We start from the raw sequence: 24275 nt of genomic DNA, 5'->3' as shown, positions 1-24275 counted from the left end.
CACGATGACTCATTGAAGGCTCAGATGATGGACAGCATTTTTTATCAATAAAGTATTTTTTAATTAAGGTATGTACATTTTTTTTAAGACATAATGTTATCACACACTTAAAAGACCACAGTATGGTGTAAACATAACTTTTACATGTACTGGGAAACCAAAAATTTCGTGTGACTCGCTTTATTGTGATATTTGCTTTATTTCGGTGGTCTGGAAATAAATCTGCAATATCTCTGAGGTATGCCTGCACTACCCCAGCCAAAAGAACCTAGAAAGGTAGAGGAAAAAATTTTCTTCTCCTATAGAGCCAAATGGCCACAGGGTTAGACAGGGAATATAGGAGAAACAGCAAGAGGAACACATTTACACATGGACAGCACAGTTTGTCATTCAGCATCACAGAGACCATCAGTCTTAGCACCTGGTTGACATGACTAGTAACCTGAAGTAGAAAGTTACTGGAAGGAACTTGTAAGCAATACTTATTTGTAAATCACATCAAGAACTTCTAGAACAAGATGGGGGCCCAGTTGTCTATTGGTCCTAAGGGGCTATGCTGGGAAGATCTGAGAGCAGAACCCGGTACTTCAAACTTGTTTGCCTCTTAGCATCAGCATTAAGACAATATAGATGTGCATAAAAATTTGCTCATCTCAGAGGCCCACTTAGTTACATATGTTCCTCTGCTAGATTCCTATGGATTCTGTTCTATGTTTATTCTTAACTGAATTCATTTATACGTACTCAATACTGCAGACAATCAAATCATTCAAATTTCAGTCTATTGGACCCAATATACTTTCTACTACTACTCCTGATAGGTTCTATTATTAAACGCCAGATGTTCTTTTCATAAGTTTTCCTCATTTAATCCTCATGAGAACTTTACAAAATAGGCATTTTGCCTTGATCTTACAGATGAGGAAAGCAAGTACCACCGAGCTAACAGTAATTTGCTCAAGGTCACTGAGATAAATTCACTTAATGGGATCTAAAATGATTTAGGTTCGTGTGCCCCTAACGCAAAAGGACAATGTCAAATTTTTATCAACAGGCCGAATACAAAATCTGATACTCAATAAAAATCTGTTTATTGAATAAATGAATGTCTGACTCACAAGCCATACTCATTAATGCTGACTTAAGATATGGTTTGTAATAAGGTTCTGGGTTATTTCTGGGAAAATAGTCTATCTTGCACAAATTAAAATTTAACAGTATAATTCTGAATTTATTTTAAAGTACTTTTCAAATATAACAATAACTGACATGAAGTAGGCATTTAATATTTGTTACTGGATGTTTAATCATCATCCATACACAGTTAAAAATATCACTTAGTGTATAACACCTGAGGGGCCAACTACAAAGTGTAAATAGTAACACTAATTCTTTTTCTTACAAACTTTCTTTATATAAGCTTCATATATAGCTGTTCTTTAATTTATTTTGAGTAGGAAAATGGAAATTTAGTATGAAAGAAGATAAGGTTTTTCCCCTTATAAAAACGAGCGTATAAATGAACATTTTGGTGTAACCTACAGCTACCACATTACAATGTAAGGACTTTATTTGCTCATACTATTTCAGTCATACTCACTTTTCCGTATTAAATATTCTGAACAACTCCAGATAAGAACCAACTGAATTGCTTTAGTCCAAATTAAATCCTTTGTATGGGTCCTAATCTTGTAGAGTCCCTTGTTTCTTCTGTTCTATCATCTTCTACACAGAAGTATTAGCATTTCAATTTGCCTTTAATGTCTAACACTACCTTGAATTTCAATTGTGTATCAAATCTTAGAACACAATCCAAAGAAAAGAGTTGTTAATAGTATCATTTTACATCACAAGGTTTATTCTATGGACCACATAAAAAGAATTATTTATTGCAAATCTTGTTGATATTATCCCTTTACTGAATCATCACTATTAAAAATGAGATACTTCAAGAAAGTATACTTCCACAGTTCTAAAACTAAGAAAAAATTGCTGAAAAGCTTCATGGTGTAGGGATTTTACCCCAAGATTTAAAAATACACAGTATTCAATTCAAAGCAAAATTATGACTTTCTTTTGTATATTCCATCATTGGCACATTTAATATAATATCAAAATTCAGGTTCATTATTGGATTTTTAAAAAGACGTACGTTGAGATGATAAATTAAGGCAATATGGTAATTCTTGCCTCTCAAAGAAACAGAAGAGAATATGAGGAAAGAGTGATTACAGTTTGAAAAGAATAGTACAATGTATAGATATCTATTTGAAAAGAACAGTATAGTGTAACTTTATCTTCTAAAAGAATCTTTGTACTTTGATTTTCAAAGATCACTTATGGGAATGAGTCAAAGCTCTCTTTCAGCACCATGAAATTTTACCTGATGAGTTACAGTGGTTAACAAAGGTAGAATGGCAAACTAAATAAACACCCTGCAGAGTAAGTGAAAATTGCTGAAAACTAAATATTAAATACTTAAACTCAAATCATTGTAACTATTAATAATGCCACAATGATGATGATCAGAGGAGGCTTCAGTACATCATATTGCTACCATAACAAATGGTGTATCAGATATTCACCAGTGAGAATAAGATATTATATTTATTCATTACGTTAAGTTTTAAGCAACTTCCATACTTACGATATTGTAAAAATTCTCTTATCAAAAAATCTTAACTTCTTTTCCAGAAAAAGAATGTTTCTTCCCTACCCTACATGGACCAAATGGATTCTATAAGATTGATAAATTTCTGATTTAATTTATATTACTAATCTATAATATTTTCTTTCAGGCTCTAGGTCAAAGATCCATTGTACAAGCACAGATCTGTCATATTAAAAACTACAGTGATTAACTATAAAAAAAAAACAACAGAACTTACCAACTGGTTCCTTTTGATTCTGAAAGAGAATCTTGCTATTACTGCCATCCATATTTGCCATATTAATTGTGTTTCCATCCGTCCAGTAGAGTTTCCTTAATTCAAAAGAGATATGGTTTAAAAATATTAGATATAGACCTACTTGTTGACCAGAAGCATACATTGAAGAACAAAGTTAATATTAAAGTAAATTCTTGGCTCAGGATAATTTTTTTTCAGGAAGGCCCCAGATTGTTGAGCCACTTGCCTGGGAAGAAAGTACCACTTGCTTTTTCCTGTCACTGAAGGACAAGTATCTCACTTACTTTCCCGCACCTACATTCACAACTGAATATTTAACTATGACTACAGTAAATTATTTCCAAAGTCATTCATCAAGATTGAATCCTCTTGGCTTGGAGAAATCAGGCACCAGAGAAGGGAACAAAGTCATTTCAATCATTCCAGTTGAAAGCACTCAGGAGAAAGAATTTCTTTTAGCCCTACCCAAGTTCTCTACATGGGTACATGATGACTAGCCAGAAGATGGGAGAATCTGATCTACTTAGCAGTGACCATAATACTAACACACAGTAAATATGTTATTAACAACTGGTATTTGAAATGAAATTAACAACTTCTCCTGGCATCTTTTTTTTAAAAATTCTGAGCTGTCACTCTTTAGAAACATAAATTGATAAAATTTTACAATAATATATAAAAATCTGATTTCATGCAGAAAACAGAAATCTCTAACCAGGGATCTCGTACAACTTCCATGTTCACATTTGCTTTTTTGACTGTATAGCTTATATATATGTATGTGTGTGTGTGTCTTGAATTCAACAAAGTTTTTACATAAAATCAGAGCAAAAGTGTGGAAAATTTTTGAAAAATTAAAAAAATAATCATACTTTACCCCCTGACTGGGTGAGCTGCTAGACACTGTGGCTTATCGATTCCGTGGATAATTGAGGTTTTCAAGGAGCCATCTAGTCTTGCCACGTTAATTTGCGTTTCATCAAATTCTGAGCTAATCCAGTATAAATTACGTGAGACCCAGTCCACAGCTAACCCTCTGATACTCTGAATATCTGTAGAACAGGAAAGAGAAAATTAAAAATGAATGAAGTTTTTCATTCTTTTGGCTTTCTAAGTCAGTTATTTTCTGTCTCAGGGAAAATTTAATTTACACTATTAGTTAGCTAATATTGTACAAGACTGTAATCTCATTCCCTTATCAGCCCTTCTTAAGGCATGAATAATCATTAATGTCTTACTGCTGAGCCATTTGAAAACCTGAAGTAACAATTAGCATTGAAATCACACTAACAGTCAATGATTCACTAGTAAACACTTAGGAGCAGACACAGGCAGCAGTCCTATGAGCCAAGGTGACCAAAATTCAAATTAGAGTAATAGCTTCTCTAGTTGATGGTACATCTTTCTAGTTAGGAGAAAGTACTGTGGGCCATCAACAAATGGGCCATTTTATGTTTTAAATGCCAATTTGTTACTGAAATGAAATAAAACAATTCAACTTTCCAAAAAGAATTACCAGAGTTGAACATTTTTAAAATGGATAATTAACAGAAATTGACAGAGATATGAGCAAAGAAACTAAAGCCCTTTTAACATTCCTCCAATGTGGATTCTACAGAAATTACTGAAATCTAATTATGTTTTGATTCATTACATCCAATATGAATATTTGGGCTGCTATTACTTGATGATTCAATCAGGCATCTTTTTTAAAAATGATGGAATTTAAGCTAAAATATAATTGCACATTTAAATTAAAGAAACAAATTAAAATGTTAAAAACAATGGATACTAGGAAATCTTTTTAACATATTAACAGGTAAAGCAGGCCAATTTAGTTCCCAATCTGTGGCATTTGACTACTTTTACTTGGTTTCGCCTTTATTTCATAAAGTTTTAACGTTTTCTATCATGCTGTACCTCTTAGGGTTCTCCAGACCCCTGCTACTCAAATTTATAAGACACCTGGAGACTCTTAAAAGGAAGATTCTGATTCAGTAGGTCTGGGGAGGGTCCTAAGATTCTGCAAGTTATAACTAGCTCCCAAGTGCTGTAGTCACTACTCCAGAGAAGCAGTTCCAATCCAAATGCTGCTAGAAACCCAGAGCAGCTGCTACTTAGCTCTTCTAATTGCTACATCTTCCCTTTTTATCATTTTCAAAAGATGCCACCAAGCTAGATTTCCAGAAAGCAAAAACTCTGGATTTGTAAGGTCTGCTAACTAGTTCAATTTTTTTTAAAAAAATACATTTATTTATTTATGCTTGGCTGCGTTGGGTCTTCGTTGCTGTGCGCAGGCTTTCCCTACTTGCAGCTACAGGGGCGACAATCTTCACTGTGGTGCGCAGGCCTCTCATTGCTGTGGCCTCTCTTATTGCACAGCACGGGCACTAGGCGTGCGGGCTTCAGTAGTTGTGACACTCAGGGTCAGTAGTTGTGGCTCACGGGCTCCAGAGCCCACGCTCAGCAGTTGTGGCACATGCGCCTAGTTGCTCCGCAGCATGTGGGATCCTCCTGGACCAGGGCTTGAACCCGTGTCCCCTGCATTGGCAGGCAGACTCCCAACCACTGCACCACCAGGGAAGTCTCACTAGTTCAAAATTTAAAGGAGCAAAATAAGGGAGGCCTGGCAATTCTGGGTCAGCTGTGAAGTGCCGTGCTGGCATGGTAGGCTCTACCCCAAGTTTACATCCTTGAGTCTTAACAGAGCCTGCTCAATATTCTTTTTATTATTTCTAAATAACTTTTAATCACAGTGCCCTTAAAAGGGATTCTCCATGTTTCAATTTCTCCTGTAAGCAACAACTTCTCATTCTGCAAGTTACCTTTCATCATTAATTTCTTGTAAGGTGGCAAATTTTGCATGTGAACTTCATTTCTCAACCCAACACTTGAAATTTACTTTTATTTTTAGTTATTCTCATCCAGTTCCCTCTTTTCTCAAGGGAAGAAAAAGTAATACAACACCTCTGTAAAGCTAAACCTGCCAAGTCAGATATTTATTTGCCTCACCCAGAATATTTATTCTTCCTCCTTCACTCTCTGGACTTAATTGGTTGCTGAGAAACAGTAATGAGAAGATTTGGCTTCCTGTTCTAGGTTGGGTGCCTATTTTTTGTCCTTAAATCGCTTAAATTTTGGCCTTTTTTTAATCAGCAAAATGAGGATAATTATAGATAATTCATAGGATTGTTGTGAATATTAGAGTATGTGTGTTCATGCAGCTTAATTCAGGGTTGAGGGATACTTTGCCAAACCAAGGACTTAATACTTTCTGCTTTTTTACCCTGAATTGCTTGGTACTGGCAAAAATAAAATAAGTTTTTATTTCCTCTAAAATACATGTTATCCAGAGTTTGTTTGGTTTTTTTCCGCTGTCTCTTCTGCTCAAAATCCTTTAACTTATTTCTGATTGACTCTTAATCATACAGCCTAGAGAAGACATTGCATTCTGAAACTGGAAATCATAGCCAAATGTAAGCTATGAATACCTGTTTAGTCCTTGTGAATTCTGTAGTTCATGCTCTCTCAAATCTATTTCTATCTTTACTATTGCATAGCATACAGTCTTTTTCTTCTTTCAAGCAGTTGATTTAGTTGCTGCCAGGTTATTTTTCTGACTAGAGAGCTCTGGATCATGACCTTTGGTTGCCCCAAGGTATTCTATTCCTTCCAACCACTCAGAAAGTGATACCTAAATTCCTTAGCCTGGCTTTCTGTATAATCTGAATATAATTACCTTTCCAACCTTATTTCTCACTGTTTTTAGCCAATTATCTTATTACACTTCAGTCATATTGATGTGTTCTCAGATTCCCAGCCTTGTCCTAAACTTTCCAATCTGTATAGAATTACCTGGACCTCACATCCAATCACAACTTCACTTTTCTAAATCTCATGCAGAATAGGCCAGCTGATAGGCAACATCATCCTTCAACCACAAAAACCTAATCAATTCTCCTATATATTCCAGCCATAAAGATTTTCTTTATCTACCTAACTCAGCAGGACTATATCTGGTCAATCCCTTTCTACCTAATGTGATAATTATTTGTTAACATACTAGTACTTTCACATATACTTCTTGAAGGTGGGCTCCTTGCTAATTTATCTTTATAGCTCCCCACCCCAAACGTATACAACATTGCCTTCAAAATAAATATTTTTAATGAATTGATGAATGAATTCATGATATGCACAATCCATAATTTTAAGGATATGTGAGCTGAGCTAAAACTATCAGATGTAAGATCCTCAAGTGTATTTTCAGGAGTACATATCTAAACATATACTCAGGCAATCTCAATTCTCATTTTCTATCCTCACCCTTTTCCTGTCCATTAGTTTGGAGCTTCTAATTATCAGCTTTATGCCTAAGATAAATTTTATGTCTTTTTTGACCACCACTAATGCCCAAGTCTCATTGTTTTAGAGTGTCCTGGTAAATTCACAGTAAAGGGGTGGGGGGGAAGAATAAAAACTGCAATATGTTTAATGATATTTTTCTTTTTTTAATAAAAATACTAGAATAATGAATTGACTCAACTCTTGTTTTCAAGTAAGTCAGGCCAAGACCTCTGAACAAGTTTCTCAGAAAGTTCAATTTACTATTTCCAGGGACTCTCACTTCTTGAAGAAAGGCAGATTAGATATTCATAAAAGCCCTCCATTGCCACAAAATTCCCTGATGTATATTAAATTGTAACTTTTAAATGCATTGTTGAGATCATAAGACAGACAGGAATATCTCTAAGTGCTAACACACACTTGTATGTTAGCTAAAATCATAAAGGAAGGGAAGTGGGAATACAGATTTGGTGTTGCCACTGGAACAAAAACTTGTAATGATAATGTACAGATTCCAGGATTATTAGTTGCTCAGTGCAAGAGGATTCAGTCCTTAAACTCACAAAAAGTAGCAGAGCTAAACAAGAGCAATCCCAGGATATCAGAAGGATCTACATCCTTGGGTGAGTGGGAAATAAAAAATCTGCCTACTTAAAAAGGAGAATAATTTTTAAAATAAATATAAAACATTTTTTTCTGTCTCTTTCCTGGGTATGAAAAAAAAATTCTAAGCATAGGTCTACACTTAGGTAAGAGATTAATAGTATATAAACAAGGTATTCATTGGTTGGGTAGAGGAGAAATCAAACTAAAGCGATTCCTGGCTTATCGTCACTCCTTTTCCCTCCAACAAAAGCAAATTCAAATCCTCTATGGAAGAAAAAAAATTTTTAACCCAGGCCCTCACAATTACCATAGACTGAGTATCTCCTCATAATTGATCAGAACAAAAAATTAAAACAAAAAATTAAAAGAAATAAGACATAAGACCAAGAATAAAGAGAAAAATAAACAATAGGTTTAAGTCTCCAAAGCCTACATGTTTTAAAATTATTATGTGTAAGATAAAGAAAAATGCGTGGAATGTTTTAAAGAAAAATATATGCTTCAAAATAATAAGCAAGGTACAATATTTTAAAAAATCTTCTTGGAATATATATAAATGAGAAGCAAAAATAACTTGCAAATATTAAAAAAAAATAATTCATTAGATGGATTAACCAGCAGGTTAGACAATATTTACTGCAAGACAGCTAGTGAACTGCAAGACAAACTGAAGGAAGTTAGCCAGAGAAAGCACAGAGAAACAAAAAGATTAGGTGAGTTGGAGGTTAGAATGAATAACCTACCATACCTAGTCAGAGTTTACAAAGGAAGGAATAGAGAGACTAGGCTAGAAAAAATGGTCAGATTGGTGACCATTGAGGGTTTTTCCTCCTGTGCTGATGAAAGACATGACCCCAAAGGAAGTACAACACACTTTAGGTTGCTAAATAAAAATATTATCGGGAGGAAAAAGAAGATCTTCAAAGCGTCTAGAGAGAAAAGACACATCCTGCAAAAAAGAATGACAATTAGACAGAGATTCTCAGCAGCAATAAGAGATGTGAAAAGATAGCGAAATAATATCTGGAAAGGGTTGAGAGAAAGTAACTCTAAACTTGGAATTTGTACTCAACCATCATTGTCTTTCAAACTACACTTAAACATCAACAAAAAGATGGGCAAAAACTCAATAGCCATGTCTCCAAAGCAGATATAGAAATGGCCAACAAGAACACAAAAGGATATTCAACAACACTAATCATTAGGAAATGCAAATCATGACCACAAGTATATACCACTTCATACCCATTAGGATGGCTACTGTAGAAAATGAACAAACAAACAAAAAACAAAAGAAAAACAGAAACAAAATAAAAATATTGGCAAGAATATGGAGAAATTGGAACACTTGCAGGCTGTTGGCGAGAATTTAAAATGGGCAGCCTTGTGGGATACAGTATGGCAGTTCCTCAAAAAATTAAAAATAGAATTACCATATGATCCAGCCATTCCACCTCTGGGTATATGACTAAAAGAATTTAAAGGTCTCAAAGAGATATTCATATACCTATGTCCACTGCAGCATTATTCATAATAGCCAAAAGTGAAACAACCCAAATGTCCATTGACTGATGAATGTATAAACAAACTGTGATACATACATACAATGGAATATTATTCAGCCTTAAAAAGAAAGGAAATACTGACAGGCTACAATATGGATGAACCGTGAAGATATCATGCTGAGTGAAATGAGCCATTCACAAAAAGACAAATACTATATGATACCTCTTATATGAGGTACCTAGAAAAGTTAAATTCATAGACACAGAAATAGAATGGTAATTTCCAGGAGATGAGAGAAGGGGCATGGGGAGTTGTTGCTTAATGGGCATAATTTCATTTTGCAAGACAGAAAGAGTTCTGGAGATTGGTCACACACTGTGAATATTCTTAACACTACTGAACTGTACAATTAAGAAGGGTCAAGGGACTTCCCTTGCAGGGGGTGCAGGTTCGATCCCTGGTCAGGGAACTAAGATCCCACATGTCGCCTGGTGCGGCCAAAAATAAAATTAAAAAAAAAAATAGAAAGGTCAACATGATAAACTTTATGTTATGGGTATTTTACTACAATTTAAAAAAATTATCTTTAAAAAAAGAAGAATAAATAAATATATTTTCAGATATTATATCAGATTATCACTAACAGATTCTCACTAAACTAAAGGAACACTAAAGGATGTAATTCAGAGAGAAGAAAAAAGATTACAGAAAGAAGGCCTTAAATGAAAGAGGGATGGAGGTAAGCATACAAATCGGTTAAAATGTAGAGAAATCTAAATGAAAAAGGACTGGCTGTCAATTCTCTGCTTGTGAGACATCTTTTTTTTTTCCTATGAAGTGGACCTGCTGACACCAGCTTCTTGGGTGTGAACACAAAGACTTCTACCCCAAATCAGGCATGCCTTCAAAGGAGGAAGGGATCCCAATTCTTATCACTTTCTGAGGGCAGTTATGGTTTCATCCAATCAAAACTCATTTGCAGTAGGTTTCTGGACAATTATTTTACTGTTCTTAGAAGCAAAGTTAAAAAAATCAAATTGGTAATGCTTGTAAAAAGCTTTCTCAAGGGAACTTTGTAAATATTAATATTCTATTTGTTGCACTTATGAAAAACTGATCATACAAATATATATACATGTATGTGTGTATATATATTACTATATATAACACATGGTATGCAAATTAATAAAACACCCATAAATCCATGATCCAGCTTAAGAACATTATAAATACTTTAGGAGCCTTCTATGCTCACCCTCACTAATTTTATGCCTCTCCAACTCTGAACAATTGAGCATTTACCATGGCCTTGGTTTTGTCACTTTTAACACATATGTATGCATTCCCAATCTTTTTTTTTTTTTTTGAGAGAACATAGGGGCAGAATTATAACTTTTTGACTAATCTTTATATTCTTAATGTCCTAAACCTATAATTATTCCTATCTTATAGAAACAACTCAATGCTGATTTGGGAAAAAATTCTGAAGCAAGTTTCCTTCTTTTATTTTCATCTGGATCAATGTCTCCAATATCTTTCCAACAATTTGGTCCACTTCACCTCTCTTTCATTCATCAGGTTCAATTACTTCTACATCTACTCTTGGTGTCTGTCACCGTCTTATATCTAAATTTTGTTTCAGATTTGGAACATCTCTGTAACCTTCTAGTTGTATCCTTGTCTATAATTTCTCACTTATCTAACTATCAGGTTGATAATGTGATTTATCTTCAAAAGAGTTTGAATGACCTATACCCATCTGTAAAAGTCTTCAGCAGCTTTCCACTGTCTTGAGGGAAAAAAACTAAAACAAAACAAAAAACAAAACCAGCTCCTCTGGTATAAGACCCTCTGTGATCTGCCATGATATGAACCTTCTAGTTTACTCTTTTACAAGATCTATCTGCCCCTCACTGCTTGCTCCCCTGTATGTATGTATGTCCAGATCTTTGTGCCTACTGATAGCTTAACCAGATTGATCTTGCTACAGTTTCCTCCAGAACCCTCATTTCACCACCTCCTCCTAAGTGGGAAATTTAGTAATCCCATGTAAGAACTCAGTACTCCTTGTGCTAATTTTGTAAGAAGTGGCTTACACCTTATTAACCTCCTTATTTCATTGAGTCTTATACTTTAGTTAGATGTTTACAATTCACTCTCACCAGATATAAAGCTCTTTGAGGTTATAGATTGTCTTAGTGAAATAATTGCTATCTCCCCACCCATTCAACATCCCAGATACAAAATCCAGAATATGGTGTGAGAAAAAAAAAAAAAAAGCCCATGGAGTAAACTAAAATAGCATTTCTATCTTTCTAACTAAAAGATAAAGAATATATGTGGGAAGTATTGCTCATTTAGCACCCATTGCTATAGATACACAGTTCTCAATGGAATGGCATTTATAGGTATCATTTTCGCCTTTCTGTCTTTCTTTTCTTTACTCTCCTCTTTTTTAAATCACAGATGTTGACATTCTTCCACCAAAAGGCTTCCTGGGTGAAAATGAAAGTTGAAAATTCTATTCAGTAATAGGCAAAACAACAGATGTTCCCTGTCTAAACTTTCTACTTTAATTCAAGGACCGTTTCCAAAATCTAGATCTCACTGATTTGGGGCCCGATGCTTTTTTTTTTTTTTTGGTGGTTTCACCTTAGACTTGGGCTGAGGAAAATATGAAGAGTGTCTCAAGAAAAATTCCAGTAGATGGAAGACAATGAAGTGAGAAAATACAGAGGCCAACAGTATAAGAAGTAAGAGAAAGGCCAAAGAGTCATTTACAAGGAATCTAAAAGATGAAAGCATAAAATAAAGTACAATTACTGGCAGGATTTAAGATACTTTGATGCATTTAGAAACTGAACTGTCAAAAGTTCATCTCAAGTTTCTCTTTTTTTTTTTTTTTTTTTTTTTGCGGTGCGCAGGCCTCTCACTGTTGTGGCCTCTCCCGTTGCGGAGCACAGGCTCCGGACGCACAGGCTCAGCGGCCATGGCTCACAGGCCCAGCCGCTCCGCGGCATGTGGGATCTTCCCAAACCGAGGCACGAACCCGTGTCCCCTGCATTGGCAGGCGGACCCTCAACCACTGTGCCACCAGGGAAGCCTGTCAAGTTTCTCTTTTAATGGAAGGACATATCAGTCCCTAACAAGGTTTCACTTTGGAAGAAAGGGAAAAGCAACGTCATTTAACTTGTGGGGCAGCCAGAAACTGAGTTGTCCTTGAAAATGTCTATTCCTCAACTTTCATATTCAGTTATTTCATATATTTACTCATTGATACCTCAATGATTTTTCCACATTTCACTATCTCTATTGTTTCCACCCTTGTCCAGGCTTCCATCACCTCTTACTAAAACCAATATAGCAGCCTTGTTTCCCAGAGTCTACTGCTCATCCTACCCCCCAACCCAGACCTTTTCAATTTTCCACTAAACATAATATCTATATATTTTTTATGTTTTGTTTTTGTGGCTGCTAGGCATGTGGGATCTTAGCTCCCTGACCAGGGATCGAACATGCAGCCCCTGCATTGGAAGGCAAAGTCTTAACCACTGGACTGCCAGGGAAGTCCCTACACATAATATCTAGAGTGATCTTTTCCAAAGCAAAGATAATCATGTAGTTGTACTCTCCTTAAAACATTTCCTAAGTTTCCATTATTTTTAGTATTAACATAAAAATCAACGAGTTATCCTATAAAGGCTGGCATGATTTGGTTCCTGTTTTTTTAGCTCCATCAGCTCGTATAACACCCTCTTGTTCTGTACTTCATACTATTCAGTCTATACTGACCCTTCTTCAATTTCTTATCATATAGAACATATTCTAATACTTTTCAAAATGCCTGAATTAATAATTATTGATCCTAATGAGTACATCTATTATTAGTGAGAAAATATTATTGCTCAATTTTTGGTTAATAATTGTAAACAGAGTCTGCTAAATGGAGATAAGTCTGTGATTTTTCTCAAAGATAAACTCACCAAATTACTACTAGTTATCAATTTACAATTAGAGACAGAAAATCTTTCCCCAATTTTTTTTGAGATAGACCATGTTTTACTTTATACAATTCATAGAGCCTTTGGAAAGTATTTCACATTCACGATAAAGTATGTGAACAATTTTCTATTAGATTTTTATGAATTTCTTGTGAGAGGACCACCAAACTGACTGTCAGTCTTGGGAGTACCTTATGTGCTTTAACTGTTCTCTCAAGATTTTTCATGATCATTAACCAGGTAGTCTTTTCAAATCTAGTCTAACAATAATTATTTTTTCCCTTGCTCCTGTAAAAAAAATCCTGCACAAAAAGGAAATCTTTGCATTAGCTTTTTTAGAAAGGCTCTTCTCTTAGGGAAAGTTTGTAATTCAATATTTAAACAAGCTTATAACCAATTTATTCAAGTTGCATTAACAGTACTAACCTGAGATGGGTAAAGAGCTAGCATACATACAAGAGCACCTGAGTGCTCAAATACTTTCAGATCTACTAATGGTACTCAAGCCAGTGGAAACTCTTGAAAAACACTGTAAATTTAAAATCTGCACTTCTTATTGCTTTCATTAAGAAGTTGATCATTGCTCAAATAAGGTCTGATTTTAAATTGTCAGTATGCTTCAAGGCAGAGGAGTTTGATATATCTATATGGATCACTGATCATGCCTTCCTCCATCCTCCTTCAAATCACTCTATCATGCCTAGGGGGCATGAAACTGAAGAAAAACTGTGTCTTCTTTGATTTTGCAGTCATGGCAAACAGCAGGTGCTCAACTAAGATTCACTCACTAAAACGATAACTGACCCAGAGATCACATTATACCAAAATTTAAGCAAAAATGAAGATAATTCAATGCTAAATATTTAGAATTCAGCCACTGCATTTATATGTATGTTTCATTTCGGCTATATTTTCTACTTTGGGAAACGTTTTTTTTTTTTTTTGGTTAATGTTAATCAATAGCATTACTGAAAACCTGTCATTCAACCTGCTGGGTCAGGAGGTGGATAGGAACAGGTTTTCTCTCTTATTTGTTTAGTCTAGTTCTGTAAAAATACATGCAAAAGAAAGTTGATAACAAGCTTGAACCAGAGGGGGAAACAAGTCTTTACCAATATCCTATATTTTCTCTAGGCAAATACAACTTTTCCCGCATCAGCAAAAAGGAGTCTTCAAATCTGTTTATTTAGAAATCTGCAAATTATCTGTTCTGAAATTTTTTCTTCTTGTGAAACTAAATTTCTAGTTATCAGACTACTATGTGCAACATAATTATAGCATTCTACAATTGTTAGGATATAGCATATTATTAAATCTCTGAATAATCAATTCCAACTCTCAATTAACAACATAGAATTGGATAATAGAAAAAGAATACAAAAGAGATGCAATTATTACAAACTGAATAACAAACATTTTTAAAGATGTAAAGTGAAAATCTTTTACCTCTAGAAATAACAGTTTCTAATCCAGTTCCATTAATAAAAGCCCGCTTAATGGTTTGTGTCTTAATGTCTGTCCAGTATAAACGTTCTTCAGATGCATCGAAGTCTATCACAGTAACATCATCAATATCAGGGACTGTAAAGGCCGTGATAAAGTTAAAATATGGATTATCAATATCCACTCCTCTGATTTCAGAACGTCTTGCATAAAGAAGAAATTTTTTCATTTCTAGAAAAGAAACAGAAATGTGTTTTTCTTTATAAGCTTGGCAAGTTTGAAGCTATCTAGAAATTCTAAATATTATTTGTTGATGATTTAATAGGTTTTTAACACCAGAAAATCATGACCAAGATTTGATAGAAACATGAAGGCAGAAATGATTTATCTATTTTTAAATGAAAGTACTTAATAATAACAAATGTAAAGCAAGTTAGAATCCTTAAGTCATTTTTCTTTAGTTAGAAATGCCAAGAAATTATCAGTACTTGATCTGATCTTAGAATTTCAAACAAACTTGTTAAAGGACATGAACTCTAAAAATGTCAAACGGCCATATTTGTTCTTTGTTTATAACTATAACAATATTGCAGTGCATTAAGTGCTTTTTGAAGGAATCTAAGAACATTTTTTCTATACTATCTTTGAATAAAATGAGATTAAACATTGCTTTTAAAAATCATGTTTATATTTTCCCTATCAAAATTAGGGTTCATATAATGTTAAAGCATGCTGTACTGTAAATTGTTGTGAATCTGTAGTAATTAATATTGTGAGGCATTCTATCATTTCTACTTGAATAGGCACCTTTCTTGCAATGAGTTTGTGAAATATTAGTAGATTTAATAGAAATAGGAGTCACAGATGTTCTATTTTCTTGTTTTTCTCTTTGGGGTTATTGTTGATATTTGAGATATGGTATTATTGTATAAAATTAAGTAAAGCCACATGTGCCTAAATTCCTGAGTTAAGATTTGATGAATACACTCTTTTTTGCCCTTAGAAGTAAGTGCTTTGCAAATAAACAAAAATTACTAACAAAACAAAACTAAAAAAAACCCACAGTCTGATTATTTTTTGAGAAGTTATTTGAGAAGTTCTAATTTCCAAGGCATGGTAGCAACATCAAAAATACATTTGACTTAATAAGAGAGCAACCATTTATTTAACATCAACAAATATTAACTGAATGTTTCCTATATGCCAATCAAAATTACAGGTCCTCGGAAAACAGAAGTAAATGAGATAAATGAGGGCCTTCTCATGTAGTAGTTTACATTCTAAGAGGGACAAACAATAAATAGAGAACAGAAACAAGAAATATCAAAAACAAGAATACCAGAAACAAGAAAATATCAGTAGGAGAGCTACGGTAAATTAGGTCATCAGGGAAGCCCTCCACAAAGGTGACGAATAGCAAAAAGGAGCCTACAATTAGAAAATCTAAGAGAGGAGTGTTTTTAAAAGAGGGAACAGCTAGCCCAAAGTCCAGAGCAAACTTGGTATATTCAAGAATGTAGAATATATGTATGAGGTATGTAAATTAGATCTCTATCTGTAATTACACATGACATTATTTTATATCAAAAACCTTATGTAGAGTTCAAGGTACCTTCACTTTTTTTGAATTCACCTCTAAATTGTGTAGAGTTAAAGCACAGTTCCCAACATATCTTATTATCAACCACCAACTTTTATTAAGTGTCCTTTTTTTTTTTTACATCTTTATTGGAGTATAATTGCTTTACAATGGTGTGTTAGTTTCTGCTTTAAAACAAAGTGAATCAGCTATACATATACATATAGAGTGAAGTAAGTCAGAAAGAGAAAAACAAATACCATAGGCTAACACATATATATGGAATCTAAAAAAAAAATAAATGGTTCTGAAGAACCCACAGTCTGGTTTTCATTCACAAATTTTATTTTCATTTTTTAGTTTAAATATGCTGTTTAAGTATTTTTTACAAACCTTTCCAAGTTACATATTTTACTTCATATTTTCTCCCTTCAACTTGATAATACCCTATAAAATGATGCTAAAGTAACTGCAGAAGAGCAGGAGGAGATTAAAGCTGTTAAGTACCTCTTTATTATGCAGGTTACCTACATCATCATTTTCTGATAATGCACTTTCACTTACAAATCTCCCTGTTTTGTAGAGATAAATTCTGCTAACACACCGAATAAGAAAGTAGCAAGAAAAAAAGTGAATAAGGTAATAAACAGCAAAGTGCAGCATATCACATATTTAAAGAATTCGTCAGTCTCCCCAAAAGTAGATGAGTCAACAGAGTCTGAAAATAGCACCACATCTAATATTTTTAAGGACATTAAAAACCTCTTCCGCTTTACTTTGAGGAAAATCTGAATGCTAATACAATTTGAGAGAATTCAATTTGGAGTTTAGATAAGAACTGTAAGAAATTTACCATAGCAGGTCTTCTTGTTTGAGGAAAGCTTCATCAAGTGTGGGCAAGCACAAGCAGCACTCCTATTATGATTGATCAGACACATATGAGAGCAGGGGCCTCTGCCATCATTAGCTGCACACGGATTGGGAGCTGTAATTACACAGTGAAATATTAAGAGTAAAGAAGGAAGACTAGATTAGGGAACCTCTGAGTTTGACAAGGGTTATTCACGTAATGATTCAAAGTGAAGTTCCCTACATAGCACCCATTACTCGAGTGATTAATATGACAATAAGAGACAATCATACACAACAATTTCATGAATAAAAACATTTTTCCTCCTTGAAGATAACAACTAAGATAACTCCCTCAATTTCCTCTAAGAGGAATGGTATGCATTCTATTGCTTTAGAAGCAAAAAAATGTTTTTAAGGATTTAGTCTGAGAAATAATCAGGAATAATTATCACATTTAGTATAAACTAAACTCAGGTAGACTATCATGCCAGTGTTGGGAGTTCCAGTGGATGTCGTTATTTTCCTACCATAGCATATAGATTCCCTTCTTGCCTTAGCACGACATTCTGAACAGTTTCCATAGGAAACTGCTGTTACATATACTGTATAACCCTTCAGGCCATTTCTTCTTTTTCAAATCAGAGGCCTATGTGAAAAACATGTTTGTCTTCCTTCATTATAATGACATCTACTTCTTTTTTTTTTTCTGTATTAACTTATTCCATGGCTAAAGTTTGCTCCACATACTCATACTTACTATATTCCATTGTATAAATAACATGATATATTCAAATTTAGAATGGAATATTAAATTTTGCAGTTCAATGTCATTCTCTCATTCTTTTGTGTTTCTTATTTTGTCATCATGCCTTTTGGATAAGATTTTAATGTCAATTGATCAAATTGTTCTTTCAAATCTCATTTTTATAGAGACTATCTAGTAGAATAAATTCTTTAGAACTATGTTTGTCAGTTGAAGGCATGAAAGAGTTATACCTTCTGATCCCACCAGCAATATTTTAGTTTTCAACTAAAATCTTCCTAACAAATGGATCTATTGCTCAGTGTAATAATATTAGTCTTGTAGACTTATAAAGCACAAATAATAAAAATCAATAGATTATAATAAAAATTGTAGAAAAATTAACTGAATTTAATAAATACTCAACGTGGCTTTTGCCAGTCTTCACACCCTCCCCACAAGATAACAAAAACAATTCATGTCTGTGTATTTGATTTAAAAAGTAAATAAAAGGAAATGATGGGCTTCCCTGGTAGCGCAGTGGTTGAGAGTCTGCCTGCCGATGCAGGGGACACGGGTTCGTGCCCCGGTCCAGGAAGATCCCACATGCCGCGGAGCGGCTGGGCCCGTGAGCCATGGCCGCTGAGCCTGCGTGTCTGGAGCCTGTGCTCCACAACGGGAGAGGCCACAACAGTGAGAGGCCCGCGTACCGCAAAAAAAAATAAAATAAAATAAAAATTTAAAAATAAATAAATAAATAAATGGAAGTGAAAGACTCAGAAACATTTTCCGAAGCACATCAGTTAAGAACAAAAATTATTAGAAAATACTGGAAGCTAAATTTGAGAGATTCTGTAGGAGTGCATGTCCCTTTGTCACATGGTATAAAATGCCACATATTCTACTTTCTTCCCGTTTAACTTCATCTATCATAATTGGAGTCTCTAAAGAACTGCAGGTTAGAGAAGCAAGAGGTTAGATGGGAAGGTTTTTAAGGAGGAAAAATGTTACAGAAAAGGTGGTGAAATGAAGAGGCACTGTTGGAAGAAGGAGAAAAACAGAAAAATTAAGAGGAGTAAAGGGAGGAAAAGGAAGAAGGAAGAGGAGAAATTTGTTTAAAAACATTGACATAGGAAATGCTATTCCTTTCAAAGAATTAAAAGCCTAATCCATGACAGCTCAATAATAGGTACTTGGATTTCGCTTTGAACATCATTATCTTTAGCCCAGAAGCATACTAGCTCTTCTCAACATCCTGTAATTGTGATTAAAAACTTTTAAAAATCAATGATGACATACTAAATTTCTATATTCATACTAAAGTAAAAAATACATTGACTTTGTAGCCCAATATCTGTATTAATGATAACACTGTAAGGTAATATTCACAATATTTTATGCTTCACAGCATGGAAAAAATCCACAAAAACTTCTTTCACTTTTTATCTCTTCTCACTTTGAAAGAGTGGTGTTAAATCTTTTTGAAGTTTCTTTCTAATCATGCATTAAAACAGATACCTATTCTAATTACCAAATTAAGGAATTTGGTTCACATACTCACATTTTAATATAAAGCAGGGATTAGCAAATGTGGATCCTGGAGCCATATCTGGTTCACTGCCTATTTTTGTAAATAAAGTTTTATTGGAATATAGCCATGCTCATTAGTTTACATATTATCTAGGCTGCTTTCACACTACAATAGCAGAGTTGAGCAGTTTCAGCATAGACCACTTGGCCTACAAAACCCTAAAATATTTATTTTCTGGCTCTTTACAGAAAAGGTTTGCCAACACCTGATATAAAGTAATTAACTATTTTATGAGAAATACTATTGCAAAGTCCAATATCAATACAGAGGTTGTAAACTCCTATCAAACCAAGGCTATCCCATTTATTGTATCTAGGAGATGGGAAAAGGGATGAGCAGTCGATGGAATGCTATAAGCAATCTTAACAGATGAAATTCATATATAGGTGTGCAGACCGGGTTTACTGATTGTTCATATTATCAAAACTCAAGGTGACCAAAAAAAGAACCTCAGATACATGTAACACCCCTCATATCTATGCATTGAATACATATTTAGGAAGCACCTCAGTGTTCTGCTTAGTTTTAAAAAGCTGGATATCATAGTAGACAAGACATAGTTCTTGCACCAAAGAATTTAAGAATCCGTACTCTAAACCCATACACCATTCTCTCTAATTCTATGGTGACTGGCTCAATTTAGGTTCTCTCCATCTCTTGCTTGGATTGCTGCTCTAACTTCCTAAAAAATCTCTTGATTTTCAGTCTCTTCCCATTGCCTACAGTTCTTTTTCTAAAAAAAGACTTGATCATATAGCTGCCTTGCTTAAAAATCTTGGATAGCTTCTCACTAGCTACCTCACAAAGTCTCAAATCTTATCTGCTACCACTTCCCACAAGATTACTTAGCACTAGCCACACTGGCTTACTTGCTGCTCTTTTTCCTTTCAGCTTATTTTTTTTTAAATCCTGATCCACTGTTTCTTATTATTAAAGATGTCATGTCTTCTAAACTCACAAAATTTTAACTTCAAAGCATTTTTTACTTCTCGGATTTTTAACTTCTCTTTCACTACCATATTTAATAAGTTGTCAAGTATTATCAGACTTCTCCTATTACATGCTCCTTTCTTTCCATTTTTCTCTCTCCTCTTCCAACATAAAGTTTTAGTTCATCACTTTTGAGTAACCACTACAACCATGTAACTGGTATTCTATGGTACTGCCAAAAATATAACAATCTCTCTTTCTAAGATACCATCTTATCTTCTAGCCTCATCTATCACTTTCCTTCTACATACACATTATGCACATGCTAAAAAGAACGCCTTATTGTTCTCTGAATATCTGTAGCTTGTCCTTTTCCACTTTCACATAAGGTACTTTTCTTTCTGTAGAATTTCATTATCCTTCCTTCATGAATCAGCTCAAGTCATTTTTCTTTCACAAAACATTTTCTTCATTTCTAATGAAGCCACCTAATGCTGATTTATTCCATCACTAAATATTAGTTTTAATTATTACTATACAAGGCATTAGGCATTTATTGTTTACTGTCTTATTTTCTAATTGTCTGTGACATATATTCATATGTTTTATATCAGTATACTGTGGTCTCTCTAGGTAAATCAGGGGTAGGCAAGTTTTTTTTTCTGTAAAAGGCCAGATAGTAAATATTTTCACCTTTGCAGCCCTTATGCTCTTCCTAGTAATTATTCAATTTTGCTATTGCGCAAAAAGCAGCCATGAAACGATATGTGAATCAACAGGTACAGCTACGTTTAAATAAAATTTTATTTGCAAAACTGGCAGAAGGCTGAAGTTAGCCTGAGGGCCTTAGTTTGTCAAATTCTGAGCCTTAGTTTGTCAAATTCTATGCTGGCAGGAACTATGACTTATCAACATACATATCGTTTTTCCCTAAAATTTCTATGGTATCTATTATTGTGTTAGACTTAAAGATATTTGGATTCATATGCATACTCATCAATGTATGTGTGTACATGTTCTAAAAAGGCAACAATCTAAAATTTCAAAAGTAAATTAAACTTCTAAAGCACTTCATACCTGTAGGTGAAGAGACTAAATAATGCAAAACTACAATACTTTACTGGAGAACCAAATGTTAATTATGCAATCATACAAGACTGATGTATGCTCTGAGAAGAAAACAATATCATTAAAGATAATTTCATATTTCATGCATCCTATGTTTAATTGCAGTCCGCTTTTCATCAGCAAAAAATAAACACTTTAAACCCAATTATTTTATCCAGTAAGATCAAATAAAATATATGTGTTGATGCAATATAAAATATGTACAATATTTATTTACCTCATAAAACTAAGCTCAAAGCAGAAAAATGTCAGGGTCCAATGTGTTAGATAAGAGGAATATTGTGTAGTCATTTTTGATAGTAACTAATATTCATCCTGTAAATGAACTTTATTGGTACAAAAACAATTACTAACATAAGAAAACAATGTATCTATAATTTTCCTTTTAGAAAAGAATATGTTGAAGTGAAGTTTCAGAAGGATCTTACAATTAAACACTAATCCCTAATCCTATTTTCCCTTTGACAAATATCTTGAAATTGTAATTTTAATATTTGACATTGAAGAACTAGAGTGAATTCCTTATTTAAAACACACACATATAACAAAATGTGTGCAAGTACAAGACATTCTTATTGCTTTAGTTTCACCAGTTTCCAGCAATACTGGGTATGCAGGAGTTACTTTCATCAAATTATATTTTACAGATTAATTTTATACTGTATTCTATTTTTATGAAGTAGAAAAAAAATCTAAAAATCTTATATGATCTTCCATAGATACCTGTATTTCAGAGAAAATTTTTTTAAAAGCCGCATATACTATTTTCATTTATTTCTGCACACTTTTCAGTAACAGAGTGAAGTCAAACATGTAATATCATGTTATATTTACTGGTGAAGTGTATCTTAAAATATCAATGAACTTTCAGATTTTCTAAAGAGGTGATATGTCTTTCTGACTTGCTGTTTATTTCACTTACTGTACAATTTAAAAGAAGAAACATCAGTGTCAGAACAGTTTCTATCTTTACAATGATTTTTTCCCACTGATTAACTAGATTTTATTAAGCTTTGTGTGAGCAAATCAAAGATTTAATACAATGATTTAATAATCACAAAAATTTTTATCTAAAACAGTGGTTCTCAACCAATGGCAGTGGGGGTGAGGGGGGATTTTGCCCCGCAGGGGATATTTGGGAATATCTAGAGACATTTTTGAATGACATAACTGGGGGTACTACTGGCATCTTAGTGGATAGAGGCTAAGGATGCTAATAAACTTCCTACAATGCAAAAGAAAGCCCCTCACAACTAAGAATTATCTGTCCCCAAATATGAAAAGTACAGAGGTTGAGAAGTTCTGATCCTGGATTAGAACTACGGATTCTGCATCTTAATGTATCTGAATGAAGAGTGCATAAGCACGTACATTTGTACAACTGAGGCAAGTAAATCAAACAACCAGTACCAAGGAAGAAAGAATTTTATGATTTCTTTGTTACTAATCTTTTCCACTGCTCCAAGGTACACTGTATGGTACCATATTTTAAAAACAGCAATTTATAACGCAGCTAAGCTTAACTGCCTGCATATAAGTTCATTTACAGTTTAGTTGTTTGATATTTGTATTCTATTTTGCCAAAGAAATAATGCTAAAAGTGGTAATTAAGTTTTTCAGGTAAACCAACAAAACACACTAATTCAAAATATGGTTTAAAGATGATACAGAAAGATTTACTGAGAAATTAAATTAGGTGCTAGTCTATATAACTGGTAGGTGGTCTATATATAACTGGTAGAGAAATTAAATTAGGTGCTAGTCTATATAACTTGTAGAGGAAGCAAAAGACTACCTGTTATAGGAAGGAGGTATAAGAGTAGAAAGTGAGTTCCATGGTGATTTTTCATATTAATAGCTGGAATGAGGTAGCAACATGTCTTTGGCATGTTTCAACTCTTATTTCTCCTCTTCATTGCTAATTTTGTCTCTCTCTACTACTAGGTTCTCAGTACTGAACAATGTTCTAAGACCTCATAGAAGCCTAACAAATTTACTCAAATCTCAAAAATTCCTCTTTGCTTTGCTATCACCTGCCTTTCACTTTGCCTCAGTCAGAAATCTCACCCCTTCAAAGCTGCTGATATCAACAAATAAAGGTGGAAGCATTTTAACTGTTTCACACCACCTTACCATTCTTAGAAATATTAGTATTTTAAGCTAAGGTCCATTTTAAATATTATAATAATAAAAAAATCTCCTACTGATAGTATATAATTATATGAAAGAAAGAGATACTAAAAAACAGCAGGGAAAACAATAAAAAAGAGACAAACTTCAGATCTAAATACACATGCAGACTGAAAGTGAAGGTATTGAAAAAGATATTCCAAGCATATGGAAACAAAAAGAAAGCTTGGTAGCGATATTCATATCAGATGAAACAGACATTAAAACAAAGACTGTAACAAAAGGAAAAGGGCATTACGTATGACAAAGAGATCAATACAGCAAGAGGATATAACACTTGTACATATCTATGCACCAAACATAGGAGCGTCTATATACATAAAGCATATATTAACAGACATAAATGGAGACTATGTCTCCTAAGCTGATTGCTATGAAGGTTGTCTTTCTTTGTATTTACATTTTGTTACTTAAGAATATAGTACTATTGTTTAATAAGTTATATTTTTTA

The 24275-nt window shown here is 33.8% G+C and overlaps 1 protein-coding gene across 1 annotated transcript in view; it reads right to left on the bottom strand.

Annotated features, from left to right (window-relative positions):
• Nucleotides 1-24275, bottom strand: part of LRP1B (LDL receptor related protein 1B) — a 1467083-nt gene that overhangs the window by 598152 nt on the left and 844656 nt on the right. Inside the window, exons 28-31 of the mRNA XM_027078335.1 lie at nt 17245-17376; nt 14816-15043; nt 3787-3961; nt 2889-2983 (exon numbers count right to left, since the gene is read on the bottom strand). Coding sequence (XP_026934136.1) covers nt 2889-2983; nt 3787-3961; nt 14816-15043; nt 17245-17376 — 630 coding nt within the window. The remainder of the gene's footprint in view (nt 1-2888; nt 2984-3786; nt 3962-14815; nt 15044-17244; nt 17377-24275) is intronic.

Source organism: Aethalodelphis obliquidens, unplaced genomic scaffold (genome assembly GCF_003676395.1).
Source record: "Aethalodelphis obliquidens isolate GAN/ISIS:26980383/991018 unplaced genomic scaffold, ASM367639v1 scaffold2, whole genome shotgun sequence".
In the NCBI taxonomy this organism is placed as follows: Eukaryota; Metazoa; Chordata; class Mammalia; order Artiodactyla; family Delphinidae; genus Aethalodelphis; species Aethalodelphis obliquidens.
The sequence above is the reverse complement of the archived record's forward strand: the minus strand, read 5'-3'. Positions and strand labels throughout refer to the sequence as shown.